Source organism: Pongo pygmaeus, chromosome 17 (assembly GCF_028885625.2).
Source record: "Pongo pygmaeus isolate AG05252 chromosome 17, NHGRI_mPonPyg2-v2.0_pri, whole genome shotgun sequence".
Taxonomy (NCBI): Eukaryota; Metazoa; Chordata; class Mammalia; order Primates; family Hominidae; genus Pongo; species Pongo pygmaeus.
The window spans coordinates 78258356-78273761 of record NC_072390.2 but is presented as its reverse complement, the minus strand read 5'-3'; the positions used below and the strand labels follow the sequence as shown (position 1 = coordinate 78273761).

The 15406-nt window shown below is 40.4% G+C and overlaps 1 protein-coding gene across 1 annotated transcript in view; it reads left to right on the top strand.

Moving 5' to 3' along the window:
* KDSR (3-ketodihydrosphingosine reductase) overlaps window positions 1-15406 on the top strand; it is a 40981-nt gene extending 25575 nt beyond the window's left edge. Inside the window, exons 8-10 of the mRNA XM_054461001.2 lie at window positions 4331-4414; window positions 7867-7968; window positions 11318-15406. Coding sequence (XP_054316976.1) covers window positions 4331-4414; window positions 7867-7968; window positions 11318-11437 — 306 coding nt within the window. The 3' untranslated portion in view covers window positions 11438-15406. The remainder of the gene's footprint in view (window positions 1-4330; window positions 4415-7866; window positions 7969-11317) is intronic.

Here is a 15406-nt window from a genome sequence, read left to right as displayed (position 1 = left end):
GTGGAAGGATAGTGTATTAGTCTGTTCTTGCATTACTATAAATAAATACCTGAGATTGGGTAATTTACACGTAAAAGAGGTTTAATTTGCTCACAGTTCCACAGGCTGTACAGTCTGCTGCTTCTGGGGAGGCCTCAGGAAACTTACAGTCTTGGCCAAAGGGAAAGGGAAAGCAGGTACGTCTTACGTGGTCGGAGCAGGAGGAGGAGAGAGAGGGGAGGTGCCACACACTTTTAAACAACCAGATCTCATGAGAACTCACTCAGTATCACGAGAATAGCAAGAGGAAAATCCACCCCCATGATCCAGTGACCTCCCACCAGGTCCCTCCTCCAACATTGGGGATTGCAGTTGGACGTGAGATTTGCGTGGGGACACAGATCCAAACCATATCACATAGTTTGAGCCTAGGACGTTCAGGCTGCAGTGAGCCAAGATTGCGCCACTGCACTCCAGCCTGGGCAACAGAGTAAGACCTTGTTTCAAAACAAAAACATTAAGACTCATGTCTGTTCCCCATTCCCTGTGTACTCCTCCCATCTCTTTAGTTAAATCAGGTTTAGTGCTTATATTAATATTATGCACACTTGGACCATTCTATAGTGACATTTCCTTTCTTGCCTTTTCATTTGCTTAGCTTTGTAATTATCTATAACTAATTCAGTCCCAGATTCAAACAGAACTGAGATTCTCCTTTTGATCCATGTGAGCACATTGGACATTCTATTAGTTTCATTCTTTTTTCCTCAGACATTTCTCCTGGGGTCATCCCCATTCCTGGTCTGTTCTAGATCTGCCACCCAGCGGTGGTCTCAGGACTTGTCTTCACCTCACACTGCACGTTCCCTTCTCCCCTCCCTTTGACGGAGCCCATGACTCTCACTTTTTTGGCTTATCTGCCCATTTTGGCGGAGCTATAATATTTTCCACCAATTTTCTGAGAAAGGGCACATCAGAGGTAATATTGTTTTAGAAACGACATGCCTGAAAATGCCTTTATTTTTATTTTAATCTTTTTTTTTTTTTTTTTTTTTGAGATGGAGTCTTGCTCTGTCACCCAGGCTGCAGTGCAATGGTGCAATGTTGGCTCACTGCAACCTCTGCCTCCTGGGTTCAAGAGATTCTCGTGCCTCAGCCTCCTGAGTAGCTGGGATTACAGGTGCGTGCCACCACGCCCGGCTGATTTTTTGTGTATTTTTTTAGTAGAGTCGGGGTTTCACCATGTTGGCCAGGCTGGTCTCCAACTCCTGGCCCACCCTGGCCTCCCAAAGTGCAGGGATTACAGGCATGAGCCACTGTGCCTGGCCATTTTTCTTTATTCTTATGTATTGTTTTGTTAAGTACAGATTTCTAGTTTGGAAATAATGTTTGCTCAGATTTCTGTGGGCATTTATTGATTTCCAGCTTCCAGAATTTCTGTGGAATCCAATGCTATTTTGATTCCCAACCTTTTGTATAGAACCTGTTTTTCCATTTATTTTTGGAAACCTTGTATCCCTTTTTAATGGATACAATTTAATCCTTATTTAATGGATTTTGGCATGGACTCATTTCATATGCTAGACACTCAAATGAGCCCTTTTATTTTATCAACTTTTGTTCTGGGACATTTTATTATATTACTCCTTTTATCACTTCTTTCTTCGCAAAGTATTTCAAGTGTTCATTCTCTCTGGAGCATTTATTATTCAGATTTTTGAACTTTCTGGACTGATCCTCTAATTTCCTTCTATTTTCTCTCTTTTTTTTTTGATCTCTTGGGCCTTTTGTTCTCCTTTCTAGTTTTTTATTCGCTTTATCCTTAAACCTTTTTGTTGAAATCTTTATTTCTACTGGCTTACATAAAAATTACTTTAGATCTCTTTTCTCTGAATATTTAAAACAGTTTTTAAAAATAGCTTCTTGCCTTATTTCATGGATTTCATATTTTCTCTTACGTCTAAGGATATTCACTCTGGATGTTTAGCCTTGTTTTTTTTGTTGCTGTTGTTTTGTTTGAAAATTTCTTCTACATCTTGTATTATTTATTTCCTCCTACTTTCTTTTTCTCTGTTGTTGTTTTTTCCGGCTTCCTGAAATGTCTGGTGATCCCTGATTGTCCATATTTAAGAGTGACGCACTAAAATGCCAATTGTAAATCTCTAGCTTCTCAGCTGTTTACTATAGGATGATCAGGAGGGGATGCAGCCACTTCATTAGAAGACTCTCATATGCCAGCATCTGCTCACTTTGCTCATAGTTTGATCAGTTTCCCTACTGAGGAATCATGTCTTCTTCTGCCTTTGGGAGAGTAAGACTTGCTGTCTGTGTTGTGGGAGCCAAGCAGGGCAGGAGGGCTGGGGAGCTCACCACCTATGTGCCAACTTTTGCTTAATTTTTCTGTTTCCACAAAGTGCCTTATAACTACTCTTAGTGGTGAGAATTAAGAATCTGGTTAGTAAACTGCTAATCTTTTGCCATTGTAGAGGAGATGACTTGGGGTCTGATGATTTGAGTCTCCATTTCACTTATCACATCTTATAACAGAAGCTTCTCATAGCACTTATAACAGACATATCTTTTATATAAAATGCCAGTCGTCCTGAGCTGAATATGAGCTTCACACTTTTTCAACGGAATATTCCCTTTGCCTTGACACATAGTAGTTGCTTTTTTGAGCAAATGAATAGGTGAAGCGGGAAGAAAGGAATTAATCAGAGCTTACCACCTTGAACTGTGGCCAATTTTAGTTTTATATTTTTTTCTTCTTTTTCATACCAATACTTTGTAAATGTGAATCTCTGCAGCATAAAAATTGGCATTTAAACTCCCTAGACTGTATATTTTTAAAAAGATGTTTGTGATTTAGGTTTTTTCCCCCTATTCTTTTCTCTTTGGCTCTGCCTTTTTAAAAATTACTGCTATTTCAAAGAAGTAAATTTAAGCCAAATGTCCTGTCTTAGAATAAGCAGAGATCTGTTAAGCAGCTTTGCAACATTTGGTATGCAGTCTTTTAGTTTGAAGCCAAAGCTGACAAAAGGTGGTGATTTCCCTGTTAAGGTTTGATTCCGATGTTGATTAAGTTGGGTTTTTTTTCCCTTCAGTAAAATTTTGGGCAGACTTGTTGGGGTAAATACAATTCTACATTGATGTGTGGGCCCTTTAGGGGGCGCCATAGTACTTTAGAATCTTATGTGTATTTAGTGTGGTTATGCCAGCCTGGGGATCTGGAAGAATGAATCGTGGCTCCTTCAAAACAGCCTTTCTCTTAAGAAAGGTTCATAAGAAATACTTGATCTTTATGAAATACTTTACTTTCCTATTTTAAGAAAATATAATCTGGTTTTTATTTTCTTTAATTCCTTCAAGCTTACATGGTAAAGTTTACAGTCTCATGCAGTTTAAGGCTTTCGTTTGACACTTCTAACTGAAACTAACTGAACTAACTGAAATAATTTTTGAGCACACATATGCAAGGCATCACAAAGAAAAGCCGAAGATTAATAATTTCTTACAAAAAAGGCCCTGCCCACAAGAAACTTAGGAGGTAAAGTGCAAATGCACAAGTAGCTGTAATGTGTATTAAAGCAGAAATGTTCACAGAAGAAAGAGAGGTTACTGCCAGTTAGGTATTTAGGGAAGGCTTTGTGAGTTAGGTAAGAGTTGAGATGGACCTTTTGAGGAAGAAAAGGCTAAGATTTGGGGTCTGCAGCTCCAGCCTGGTAACTAGCATGCAACCCATCTAGGGACCACTCAGGGTTGTCTCCTAAGTGGCTCCTTCTGTTTCAGTGTCCTGTGCGTTTGCCTCCTCGGCAGGTCCTTTAAGAAGCATCTGCAGTTGTTGAATGGGGGCTGGGTTGCGACTGTCCCTGCCTTGGGCACCAGGTTCATCCCCAGGGATCAGCCCTCTGCTGACCTGGGAATATGGTCAGAATGGAGTTGCTGGTCTTAGGAGCAGGCTTGCTCTGGACACAGGTCTAGCCTCTACAGAAAAGCACCGTCATTCAGGTGTCTGGCCAGCACTGAGGAGTGAAAGAAGGGGTCTTTCTGAACTTGTATCCAGTGATGTGTTCTCCCGCTAGCTTTGACGGTCCTCAGTGGAGCCAAGACTCCGTATGTTCTAAGAGAATGGCAGAGGCCTCCTTGTCCTGTGTTAGCTACTGGGTAGAATTTTACATAGTAACTAGGCAGACACTGATTTAGAATCCGGATGGACCTTATTCTAAAAATAGGAATCTGCCCAAAGGTAGAAAATTGGAATTATTTGTAAATCAGGAGGCTGTAAGAATAATTTATTTTTAATGTAATGGGCAATCATGATATTGTTATGTACATTTTTTTCCACTTTTAGCCTTTGGAGACTCGGCTTATTTCAGAGACCACATCTGTGTGCAAACCAGAACAGGTGGCCAAACAAATTGTTAAAGATGCCATAGTAAGTAAAATCCTTGTTTTCTGTACTGTTTGTATTTGTAGTACTATATTTCTGAAAAGATATTTGTCCAAGGACTTACTTCAGAACATCAATTATTAGAATTTTTTAGTCTGTCAGATTTGTCATATCTAATATTGGACTCAACTTTTCTTCTTTTAGACGCTTTATTGACTCCATATTAGTGAGTAGGCTCCTGAAAACTGATTGTGTACCTTAACCTTAGGAACAGGTTTACTAGATGGATGCCTGGAAACACCAGTTCTTTAAAAAGAATATGAGACTTTCCTGTGAGTGTAAACAATATATACTATGTCCTTTATACACCTGGCTGCTTTCTCTCCCATTCCTGCTTCCCAGTATCATTTTCCCAAAAGTTAGCTAATGAGAAAGTGCCACCAGCCCCATGGGCCTGTCCTCCTGTCTTCCCTGTTGATATGTTTTTTTATTCAGAATCAAAAATGGTATTTTAAGAAACGATGTGCTGTTTTGTAGAAGAACAACATATGTGCCTCATGCTTTTTGACAACATTTCTGTTAATGCGGAAAAATACACATTTATGAGGGATGTCTGTAAACCACAGACCCACACTGAATTTGGAAAATCTTTAGGACCGTTGGGATGAGAGGTGTCAGCACATGGTGGACAGCCTTGAAGTAGCATAAATGCTGTCACATTAGACTGAACTGAGCAGAATAAGAATAGTGAATTCTGTTGAAATATATACACGTGTGAAGAACTTTGTCCTGAGTGCATTAAAAGACCCAGGAAGATGGCACAAGTGAGACTTTATTTTTCCTGCTTATCTCGGGTCAAAGCAAATGCATTTGGTGTTTTTCGTTGTTGTTGTTTTGTTTGTTTGTTTGTTTTGAGACGGAGTTTCGCTCTTGTTGCCCAGGCTGGAGTGCAGTGGCACGATCTCAGCTCACTGCAACTTCTGCCTCCTGGGTTTAAGTGATTCTCCTGCCTCGGCCTTCTGAATAGCTGGGATTACAGGTGCTCACAACCACAGCTGGCTAATTTTTTGTATTTGTAGTAGAAATGGGGCTTCACCATGTTGGCCAGGCTGGTCTCGAACTCCTGATTTTGGGTAATCCGCACACCTCAGCCTCTTGGCCAAAGTGCTGGGATTACAGGCGTGAGCTCCGTGCCCAGCCCATTCAGTGTTTCTAATGATGCTAAATAGCTCTTACTATTTTGGCAGTATTCATTTAGTTTAGTGGTTTTCAAACTTTTCTTCTCTTGACCACTTTACATTCTTACAAATTGTCAACAACCCCAGAGAACTTTCGTTTATTTACATGGCTATATTTATTGATATTTGCCATATTTGAAATGGAAGCTGTTTGTAATATTTATTGATTCATTAAAAATAACAAAAATGGCTGGGCGCAGTGACTCGTGCCTGTAATCCCAGCACTTTGGGAGGCCAAGGCGGGCGGATCACCTGAAGTCAGGAATTCAAGACCAGCCTGACCAATATGTTGAAACTCCGTCTCTACTAAAAATACAAAAATTAGTCGGGTGTGGTGACGTGCGCCTGTAATCCCAGCTACTTGGGAGGCTGAGACAGGAGAATTGCTTGAACCCAGGAGGTGGAGACTGCAGTGAGCCGAGATTGAGCCATTGCGCTCCAGCCTGGGCAACAAGAGCAAAACTCCGTCTCAAAAAAAAAAAAAAAAAAGAAAAAAAAATATATCAAGAGCAAAACTCCATATATATATATATATATATAAAGTCACATATATATAAAGTGACTTTTTTTAAACAAAATTTACTACTTTTCAAAACAAAAGTTCAGTGAGGACAGTGGCATTGGTTCACATTTTCACCAGTTGCTTTAAGGTCTGCATTAACAGCTGGATTCAAATAGCTGCTTCTGCATTCCATCTGTTGTAATAATGTTGTTTTGATGGAAGGATATACAGAAAATCTGGCCTGAGACAGGTACGGAGTTGGGAAAGGGAAGAGTATTTTACTAGGCTTTTCAGATAATTATGGGCATTCTTTTTTGATATCAAACCCAAACTCAACAAATGGTAGTTTCTTAAAGGTTAGTTGCAGTATAGAATTGGAAACTACATCAATGAATGTTTTGTTCTCTGTTACATTAAATTCCATTGGTCCGTCTTGTACTTTGAATGGATCTTTTAACCATTCATGATTTCGTAACATTATGCATTAGTCATTTGGAAAATATGGGTTGACTGAGTGATCAGAAAAATCGCTTTCATCGATATTACTGCTGATCTTATCATAAAAGTATGCAGCTGACAGTCTCATGATGGTGGATACTAGTTTTTCCAAATCTTAATTTTTTCTTGAAGGCTCAGATTTTAACATTGATGACTCATGTGGCCAGTTGTTTTTCCTGAAGTGATGTGCTTGCTTGCTTCATTTTCTGCACGTCTGCCACATACCGAAGTCTGAATTACCATAGATTTCCTGTCAATGGTCTTTCATATAAAAATTATGCTCTCCAGCCAGGCACAGTGGCTCACGCCTGTAATCCCAGCACTTTTGGAGGCCAAGGCGGGTGGATCACTTGAGCTCAGGGGTTTGAGACCAGCCTGGCCAACATGGTGAAACCCCATCTCTACTAAAAATACAAAAATTATCCGGGTGTGGTGGCGCATGCCTGTAATCCCAGCTACTTGGGAGGCTGAGGCAGGAGAGTCGCTTGAACCTGGGAGGCAGAGGTTGCAGTGAGCAGAGATCACACCACTGCACTCCAGCCTGGGCCACAGAGTGAGATTCTGTCAAAAATAAATAAGTAAAAAATACAAATGACGCTCCATGAAAGAAGTGGCAGTTTAGCCCTCGACTTCAGCAGCTGCACAAGGACTTTTGTTCCAGGCAGTTGTCCCCCCCGGAATGCAGTGCCGCGGAAGCGCATTGGGTGCATTCCCATTTGTCACACAGAGTATTAAGAAGACATGTCCTCGAGGGTTGCCATTGAACAAAATGATGAATTTTGCTGCTTTATCAAGAGGATTTTAAAGCAAAACTGACACTTTTTGATTTTTAAAAGAATTTTAGAACTTGTATTTTCTTTGTGTATCATTTATTACTGTGAGTGCGTGTGGTAGTACAGGTGACAATGACTCCTAGTACAGTTTGGCAAGAACACCGTGATTCTTGCCCATGTCTCTGCAGTTTTGCAGAGGCAAAACTGTATTTTCCATACAACACACTGTGGAAAAGACAATGAATGTCTTAGTGTTATTAGGACAATCATTTGTCCTCGGGGGCCCGCAGGGGTCCGTGGACTCACTTGTTGAGAACTGCCCATCTGCCAAGGCCCTGCGTCCATTTCTGAGTGCTGATCAATGCTTTGTGACCATTTTATCTCACTTAAGGTGAACGAGCACACTCCACTGTTTCTGATGTGTCAGATTGATTTCCGTCCACATTACTAGGATTCCTTCTTTCTCTTCTTTTTCTTCTCTTCTAGCAAGGAAATTTCAACAGTTCCCTTGGCTCAGATGGGTACATGCTCTCGGCCCTGACCTGTGGGATGGCTCCAGTAACTTCTATTACTGAGGGGCTCCAGCAGGTAAGCTCTGCCTAGGCTAGCAATCAGACAGGCCGATGGACAAGAGAAAAACTGCCTTTCATCAAACCTTGATGAGAAGAGGTTAAGGGAAAACTAAGTAACTTTATTTGAGAATGTATTTTTATTGAGCTATCAACTTTTCCTCTTCCTCTACCGGGAATGCGTAAATAGGTTAAAGATATAACTTCAGGAATTTAGACTGGCAAGAAGTCTTCAGTGCCGGGCCTTGCAGATAGAGAAATAAAACACCGTCTCTGCTGTTGAGGTGTTAACCTGGATTTTCACCTAAGAACCACTGCTCCAATGTGTTTTGAAAATGGAATACTCCTCTAGAGTAAGGGGTGGCCTTGCTTAAAAACTACTGGGATATTAGACTAGAAAACCTTTTCTAGGTGAATCAGGTCACACACAGCTAAATTTAGTGAGACACGAATCATGGATTAAACAGTTGCTTTGCTTATGGAATTTATTATTTTGTCCAAGATACACAGTGTTTCATTGGTGTGCTAGGCACTGTACTTGCTCATGGGGAATCAGATGGAAGGCAACCTCTCCAGCTTCAGGGGCTTACAGTCAAGTGGAATGCACTGACCAAAAAGGTGATAATAGTCCGGGCGCGGTGGCTCACGCCTGTAATCCCAGCACTTTGGGAGGCTAAGGTGGGTGGATCACTTAAGATCAGGAGTTCGAGACCAGCCTGGCCAACATGGTGAAACTCTGTTTCTAGTAAAAATACAAAAATAAGCTGGGCATGGTGGCGGACGCCTGTAATCCCAGCTACTTGGGAGGTTGAGGTAGGAGACTTACTTGAACCCGGGAGGTGGAGGTTGCAGTGAGCCGAGATCAAGCCACTGCACTCCAGCCTGGGCTACAAGGGCAAAACTCTGTCTCAAAAAAAAAAAAAAAAAGATAGTAGTGCAGTGTAATGAAGTAGGGGTTACAATAGAGGGAATGCTCTGGAAAGACAAAGCCATGGGATAGTTGTTAACAAGTACTAAATTCTGTGCAGTCAACCACATTCAGACTTATATAAATGACTTAGTTGTTGGTTTTCTTCAGGGTCTTTCCCAAGCCCTCTTTTCTTTTCACTCTGTAATGTACCTACTGTCTTGCCATTCTCTTAGAGGTTGACACTGTGTTAGACGTAAGCTCTTTGAGGACCAGGCCCACGCCTCTTGTTTGCCATTGTACCCTAAAAGGCAGCGCCTGGCGCTTAGTAGGAACTCCAGAATCCCTGAGCTGAACGAATGCACGAATTCTTTTGTGTTTTAATTTTTGGGCTGGCATGGTGGCTCACATCTGGCGTGTTGTCCTGGACTCCCCTGCTTCTGTCCCTCACGTCAGAGATCATTGTCATCCTTGCCACTCTGTTCTTCAAATGCTTCCATTCTCTGCAGTTCTGGTAATGCTTCTGGAGCCCAGGCCTGGGTTGCTGCAGCAGGCCCCCTGCTTGAGTTACACACTTTTTGAGCCAGAGGTTGTAAACGATTCCCATGGGCCTGTAAAGCAGTTTTGTTTGGTCCATCTGGTATGAGTGTGTGTGTTTAAGATTTTAAAATAGTTTTAAAATTAGGTTTTGTATAAAAGGTCCAGATTTCAGACTTTTCTTGGAAAATCAGAAGGTTTAGCTGCACAGAGTCTGCATTCTCACCTGGCAGTCATCAGCAAGCACAGGTGGCAGCTGCTCCTGAGGGAGAAGCACAGTCCCTGCAACCACTATGGTCTGCAACCCCCTGCTCAGGCCCCCTGGATGCGTTTGAGTGTATCTCACATTTTCCACACCAGTTGTTTCTAAACTGCAACTATACATTGCATGAAAACATTCAATGACTCCTTGATACCATCAGGATAAAGCTTTAAAAATTCCATTGCACCTGAGTATGGTGGTTCATGCCTATAATCTCAGCACTTTGGGAGGCCAAGTCGGGAGGATCACTTGAGCTCAGGAGTTTGAGATCAGCCTGGGCAACATAGTGAGACCCTGTCTCTACAAAAAAATGTAAAAGAAAAGAAAGCCAGGTGTGGTAGTGTGTACCTGTATTCCTAGGAACTGGGAGACTTCTGCTTGAGTCCAGAAGTCTGAAGCTACAGTGAGCTATGATCATACTCCTGCACTCCAGCCTGGGTGACAGAACAAGACTCTGTCTCTAAAAAGAATTTAAAAATTAAAAAAATTTCCATCGCATGCCATAAGCCACCTGATCTCCTACCCCACTTACCTTTCCAGGCTCTTTTTTTTCTTTCTTTCTTTACCCGTCTTCTTCTTCTTGGAATCTTCTCTGTGTCCTGCCAGCTTCTAATCTTCCTTCAGGTCTCACCTTAAATATTGTTTTTTCCAGAAGATCCAAGGACTGGCTTCAGTGCTCTGAGGGTGTAGGGAAAAAAACAAAGGGATTTTTCTGTTCTCTTTTTTTTTTTTGAGACGGAGTCTTGCTCTGTCACCCAGGCTGGAGTGCAGTGGCGCCATCTCAGCTCACTGCACGCTCTGCCTCCTGGGTTCACGCCATTCTCCTGCCTCAGCCTCCCCAGCAGCTTGGACTACAGGCGCACGCCGCCACACCCGGCTAATTTTTTTGTATTTTTAGTAGAGATGGGGTTTCACCGTGTTAGCCAGGATGGTCTCAATCTCCTGACCTCGTGATCCACCCGCCTCGGCCTCCCAAAGTGCTGGGATTACAGGCATGAGCCACCACGCCCAGCCTGATTTTTCTATTCTCTTATGCACGGGGACTCATGCCTATGGTCCCAGCTACTTGGGAGGATGAGCCAGGAGGATCCTTTGAGTTTGGGAGGTCAAAGCTATAGTGAGCCGTGGTCATGCCACTGCACTCCATCCTGAGCAACAGGATATCAGTAATCACGGGTCTCAACCCTGAGGCAGTAGTTTCAATTTTACTTGTCTTTCCAGCCTGAGAATAAGCTCATTGAGGGCAGGGACTGTGTCTCTCACCACAGGGTTCACAGCACCTAGTATAGGGGTTTCGCTTTCACGCTCAGAACATAAATTGCAAACCAAAAAAGCCTTGATTCTAGTTTGGCTATTTGAGATGCTGCAGTGGATCTTTTTAAAGCTATTATAACCCTAAGACTGCAAGCAATATATATTTTGTTCTGCTTATGGTTTGAATTTATTAATTGGACAAATATTTTGTTATGTATCTGGGCTGTCCAGCAGTGCAGAGCACACACATTCTGTTCTCACAGCTTACCAACATTACAGAGTTTTCATTATATTCATCCTTAGAGCAGACTAGAAGATTTGTCTTCGAAACTGTTTATTAGAGACCTAGGTACCTTGAAATAGTCTTGTACCGTTGGATGCACTAAAAGCTCTCTCTTTATCTTGCAGGTGGTCACCATGGGCCTTTTCCGCACTATTGCTTTGTTTTACCTTGGAAGTTTTGACAGCATAGTTCGTCGCTGCATGATGCAGAGAGAAAAATCTGAAAATGCAGACAAAACTGCCTAATCTTCTTACCCCTTGGAAGAAGACTGTTTCCAAATAATTTGAACAGCTTGCTGCTAAATGGGACCCAATTTTTGGCCTATAGACACTTATATATTGTTTTCGAATATGTCAGATTGGACCAGTGCTCTTCAGAAATGTAGCTGCAAGCAAGGGGCTAGAAGTTCACCTCCTGACAATATTATTAATACTATGCAAATATGGAATAGGAGACCATTTGATTTTTCTAGGCTTTGTGGTAGAGAGGTGAAGGTATGAGAATTAATAGCATGTGAACAAGGCAAAGAACAGGATTCCAGAATGATCATTAAATTTTTTTCTATTTATTCCTTTTTGCCCCCCTAGAGATTAAGTCCAGAAATGTACTTTCTGGCACATAAAGAAATCTTGAGGACTTTGTTTAAACCTTCCATAAAAAAACAATTTTCAGTTTCTAGGGTTCTCTCTCTCTCTCTGTCTCTCTCTCTCTCTCTCTCTGTCTCTCTCTTTCTTTGTGTATTTTATTCAAGATGAGTTGGACCCATTGCCAGTGAGTCTGAATGTCACTGACAGCCCTGTGTTGTGCTCAGGACTCACTCTGCTGCTGGTGGAAACTCATGGCTTCTCTCTCTTTGATCCCATAAAGCTACGAGGGGGACGGGAGAGGGCAGTGCAATGGGAGGTAAAGAGAGATTTTCCAGTAGGAAAAGCAATGCTTTCTTGTCTTCTTTAGACTCAAATGCTTAGGGAATGTTTCATTTCTCATTCATGGGGAGAGGCAGCCTCCTTAAATGTTTTCTGAAGAGCAGTAAAATCTAGAAGTTTAAGAATTTACAGTTCCTTCAATAACCATGATGACCTGAAGTTCACCCATCCCATTTTAGCATCTACTTGTTTTTCCCATCTCTTCCTTTCCAATTTTGCTTATACTGCTGTAATATTTTTGTAAAAAAAAAAAAAAGAAAAGAAAAAAAGACCAGCTAAAATTTTTGACTTGACTTTTTAACTTAATTCATGAATTAATTACAGCAAATGAAAAAATTAAAAAGTGTGACATTTTTCTCAGAGCATATATGTAGCTTTTAGGAAAGGCTGATGATGGTATAAAGTTTGCTCATTAAGAAAAAAAGACAAGGCTGATTTTGAAGAGAGTTGCTTTTGAAATAAAATGATCACCTGTTCTTTATGTGACTCTCCCACTGAACCTGTGGACATTATTTTCATACCACATGCTAAGGAAGCCCACTCATCTAACTCTGTAGCCCTGGAAACCCTCTTGGCCCCTAAATGTTGTTTCCAGGTTATAGGATCTGTGTTCATTAGTGGATTTTGACAGCAAGTGCCTCTGATGAGTTTTAGCCAACATTCCCCGTTGTATCCTGCTCATTGTTCGCACTCCTCTGACTTGAGGAGAGCTGCCTTCACCTTCATCTTGTAACCCGTCTTACTTGCATATATGGTAGCACATTCCAGATCACTTCGGTGAGAAAAGACCTCGGTTTTTGAAGAGGAAACTTTCTTAAATTGTAAAATAAAACTTAAAAAACATAAAAACGCTATACAAAAATTGAAGACCTAAAAATTATAGCAAACCTTTTTTTTGCTTTAAATGACTTAACTTTTTAAAAAATAAGATGTTTTATGGCTTTAACCCATGTTTTTATTAAGATCTGAGAATAGCATATTTTAAACACTGATAGATACAGAATAAATTATTATTTAATATATAAATTGCTTGGAATGATTTCATTGCAGCTTGTAAGGATGGGTTGATGCCAGAATGGTTTCATAAATCTTTCAGTCTTACAGAGCCAAAGTTTGCAGATTATATTGAGTTGCATTGTGCAGCTGCTAAAATGGAATCATAACTTTTTATAATTTGCAGAAAACAATTGCATTAATGTCCGGATGTTTCTCAGTTTTATTCTTTTCTCATAAATGTTCCTCGAATGTTGGCACCTTCTACTGCTGATCTATATTAGAATCTAGTCCAAGAAGGTATCTGATTTAATAACATTAAATAGTTATTTCAATATATTTTTTCAAATCATCCTCATAGAACCTGTTGCCTCCAGTGAGATGGTAATCTACTACCCGAATAAATTTAAGAGCACCTGTTGAGAGCCCCTGTTTTGCGGTAGAAGACAATTGTCCCTATCCCGATTTCCACTGAAATATGAGAGCAGATTTGTAGAGACCTCATGTCAGAGAAGAAATTTCCTTGTCACAGATGTTAAAGGGCTACAGTCCCTTAGCAAAAAAACTTTGGAATCTAAGTTGGTTTGTGTTTTTCTAATTTGATACCGTAATTCATTTGGCAGCAAAATCTGGCTTGAACTGATGTGAGAGTATTGTACTTTTTATTTATGCTACTTCATTGTGACTTAATTTTCCCTGAAGAAATATCCATGGATTTGATTATCGGTTTTCCCTTAGATGCTGTGGAGGTGTTTTGTAATATTCAAAATATGTCCATATTGCCTTTTTAAAACCCCAAAGATTATGAATTCTGAAACATATCCAGCCCAACGGGTTTTGGGTAAGGGGCTGTAGGCATTTAAGCAGCCTCACATAATGGGCTGACTTCATCCAAAACATGAAAATATTACAAGGCAAATTCTATTTTTTATATTTTTTGGTTCAATGTTTGAACGTGTTTTTCTGCTGGGGGAAGAAAAAAAGAACCAACCCTGAGTGTGATTGTTATGGAAACTAATGACTCTGTTTTTAAAGGATCACATTGATTCAACATCTTCTATTGGACCCAGAAGTGCGTAAATATTACCTATGGCAGTAAACGTTTAATTATAATTCAGTTTAAATGTTGGCCTTCTGTATGTAGCCAAGAACAGCTCATTTTGTGAATTTCAGTTTTTAAGTCACTGCTTTTTGATTTGGTTGTATTATTTTATTATAATGTATTTGTAAGTATATTAAAAAATTAACATTGAGCCATAAAAATCCCCAAATATGTTCAAGGACTTCATAATTGAAAAATATATAGAAAACAATCCTTGTTTCTTTTTACAAAAACAAAATCATGGGAATTATTCTTTTCTATATATTTAGTTATAAATCTTTCTCTGGCCGGGGCACGGTGGCTCACGCCAGTAATCCCAGCAGTTTGGGAGGCTGAGACGGGCGAATCACGAGGTCAGGAGTTCGAGACCAGCCGGGCCAACATGGTGAAACCCCGTCTCTACTGAAAATACAAAAAATTAGCTGGACACGGTGGCAGGCGCCTGTGTGTGTGGCGGGCGCCAGCTACTCAGGAGGCTGAGGCAGGAGAATCGCTTGAACCCAGGAGGCAGAGGTTGCAGTGAGCCAGGATTGCGCCACTGCACTCCAGCCTGGGTGACAGTGCGAGACTCTGTCTCAAAAAAAAAATCTTTATCTGGATCTGTTGAACCATATATTATTGATCATTGTAAGTGAAATTTTGAGAGATTGTAGTATTTAGGTGATGAAAACATTTGGTAATATTGCTTCGGTTCAAAGAATTTTATGTCTTTATCTTTCTAGAAGAAAGCAATTATATATATATTTTTTGCTAAATTACATAAACATTTAATTACATCATGTTCTAATTTAAACATGTATTACTCACTTGAGGCCACTTTTAAATATTCATACTCTTTGACATAAGATGCTTTGTATATTTCTCATTTCTTTTAGTTCTTAGTAAGTCAGCTTTAAAAAGTACCTGCCAACCAGAACCTTCCATATTCTGGACTAAATCTTGCGCTTCGGATTATACTTCAGTGCAGTAACTGTGGATTTGCAATTTTGAAGGGGAGATAGTAGCTATTATATTTTACACTTGTTTGATGTGATAACTCTAAAGACTTTTTAATCGATAAAAGTGCACATGGCTATTTTGATACACAAAGTTGTGTTTGCTACTTTAGAGGCTTTTGTGGCAGAATTGTAATCTAATTTTCATACCTTGTATTTCTGAATCACAACAAAAAAATAAATGGGGAACAAGACTTA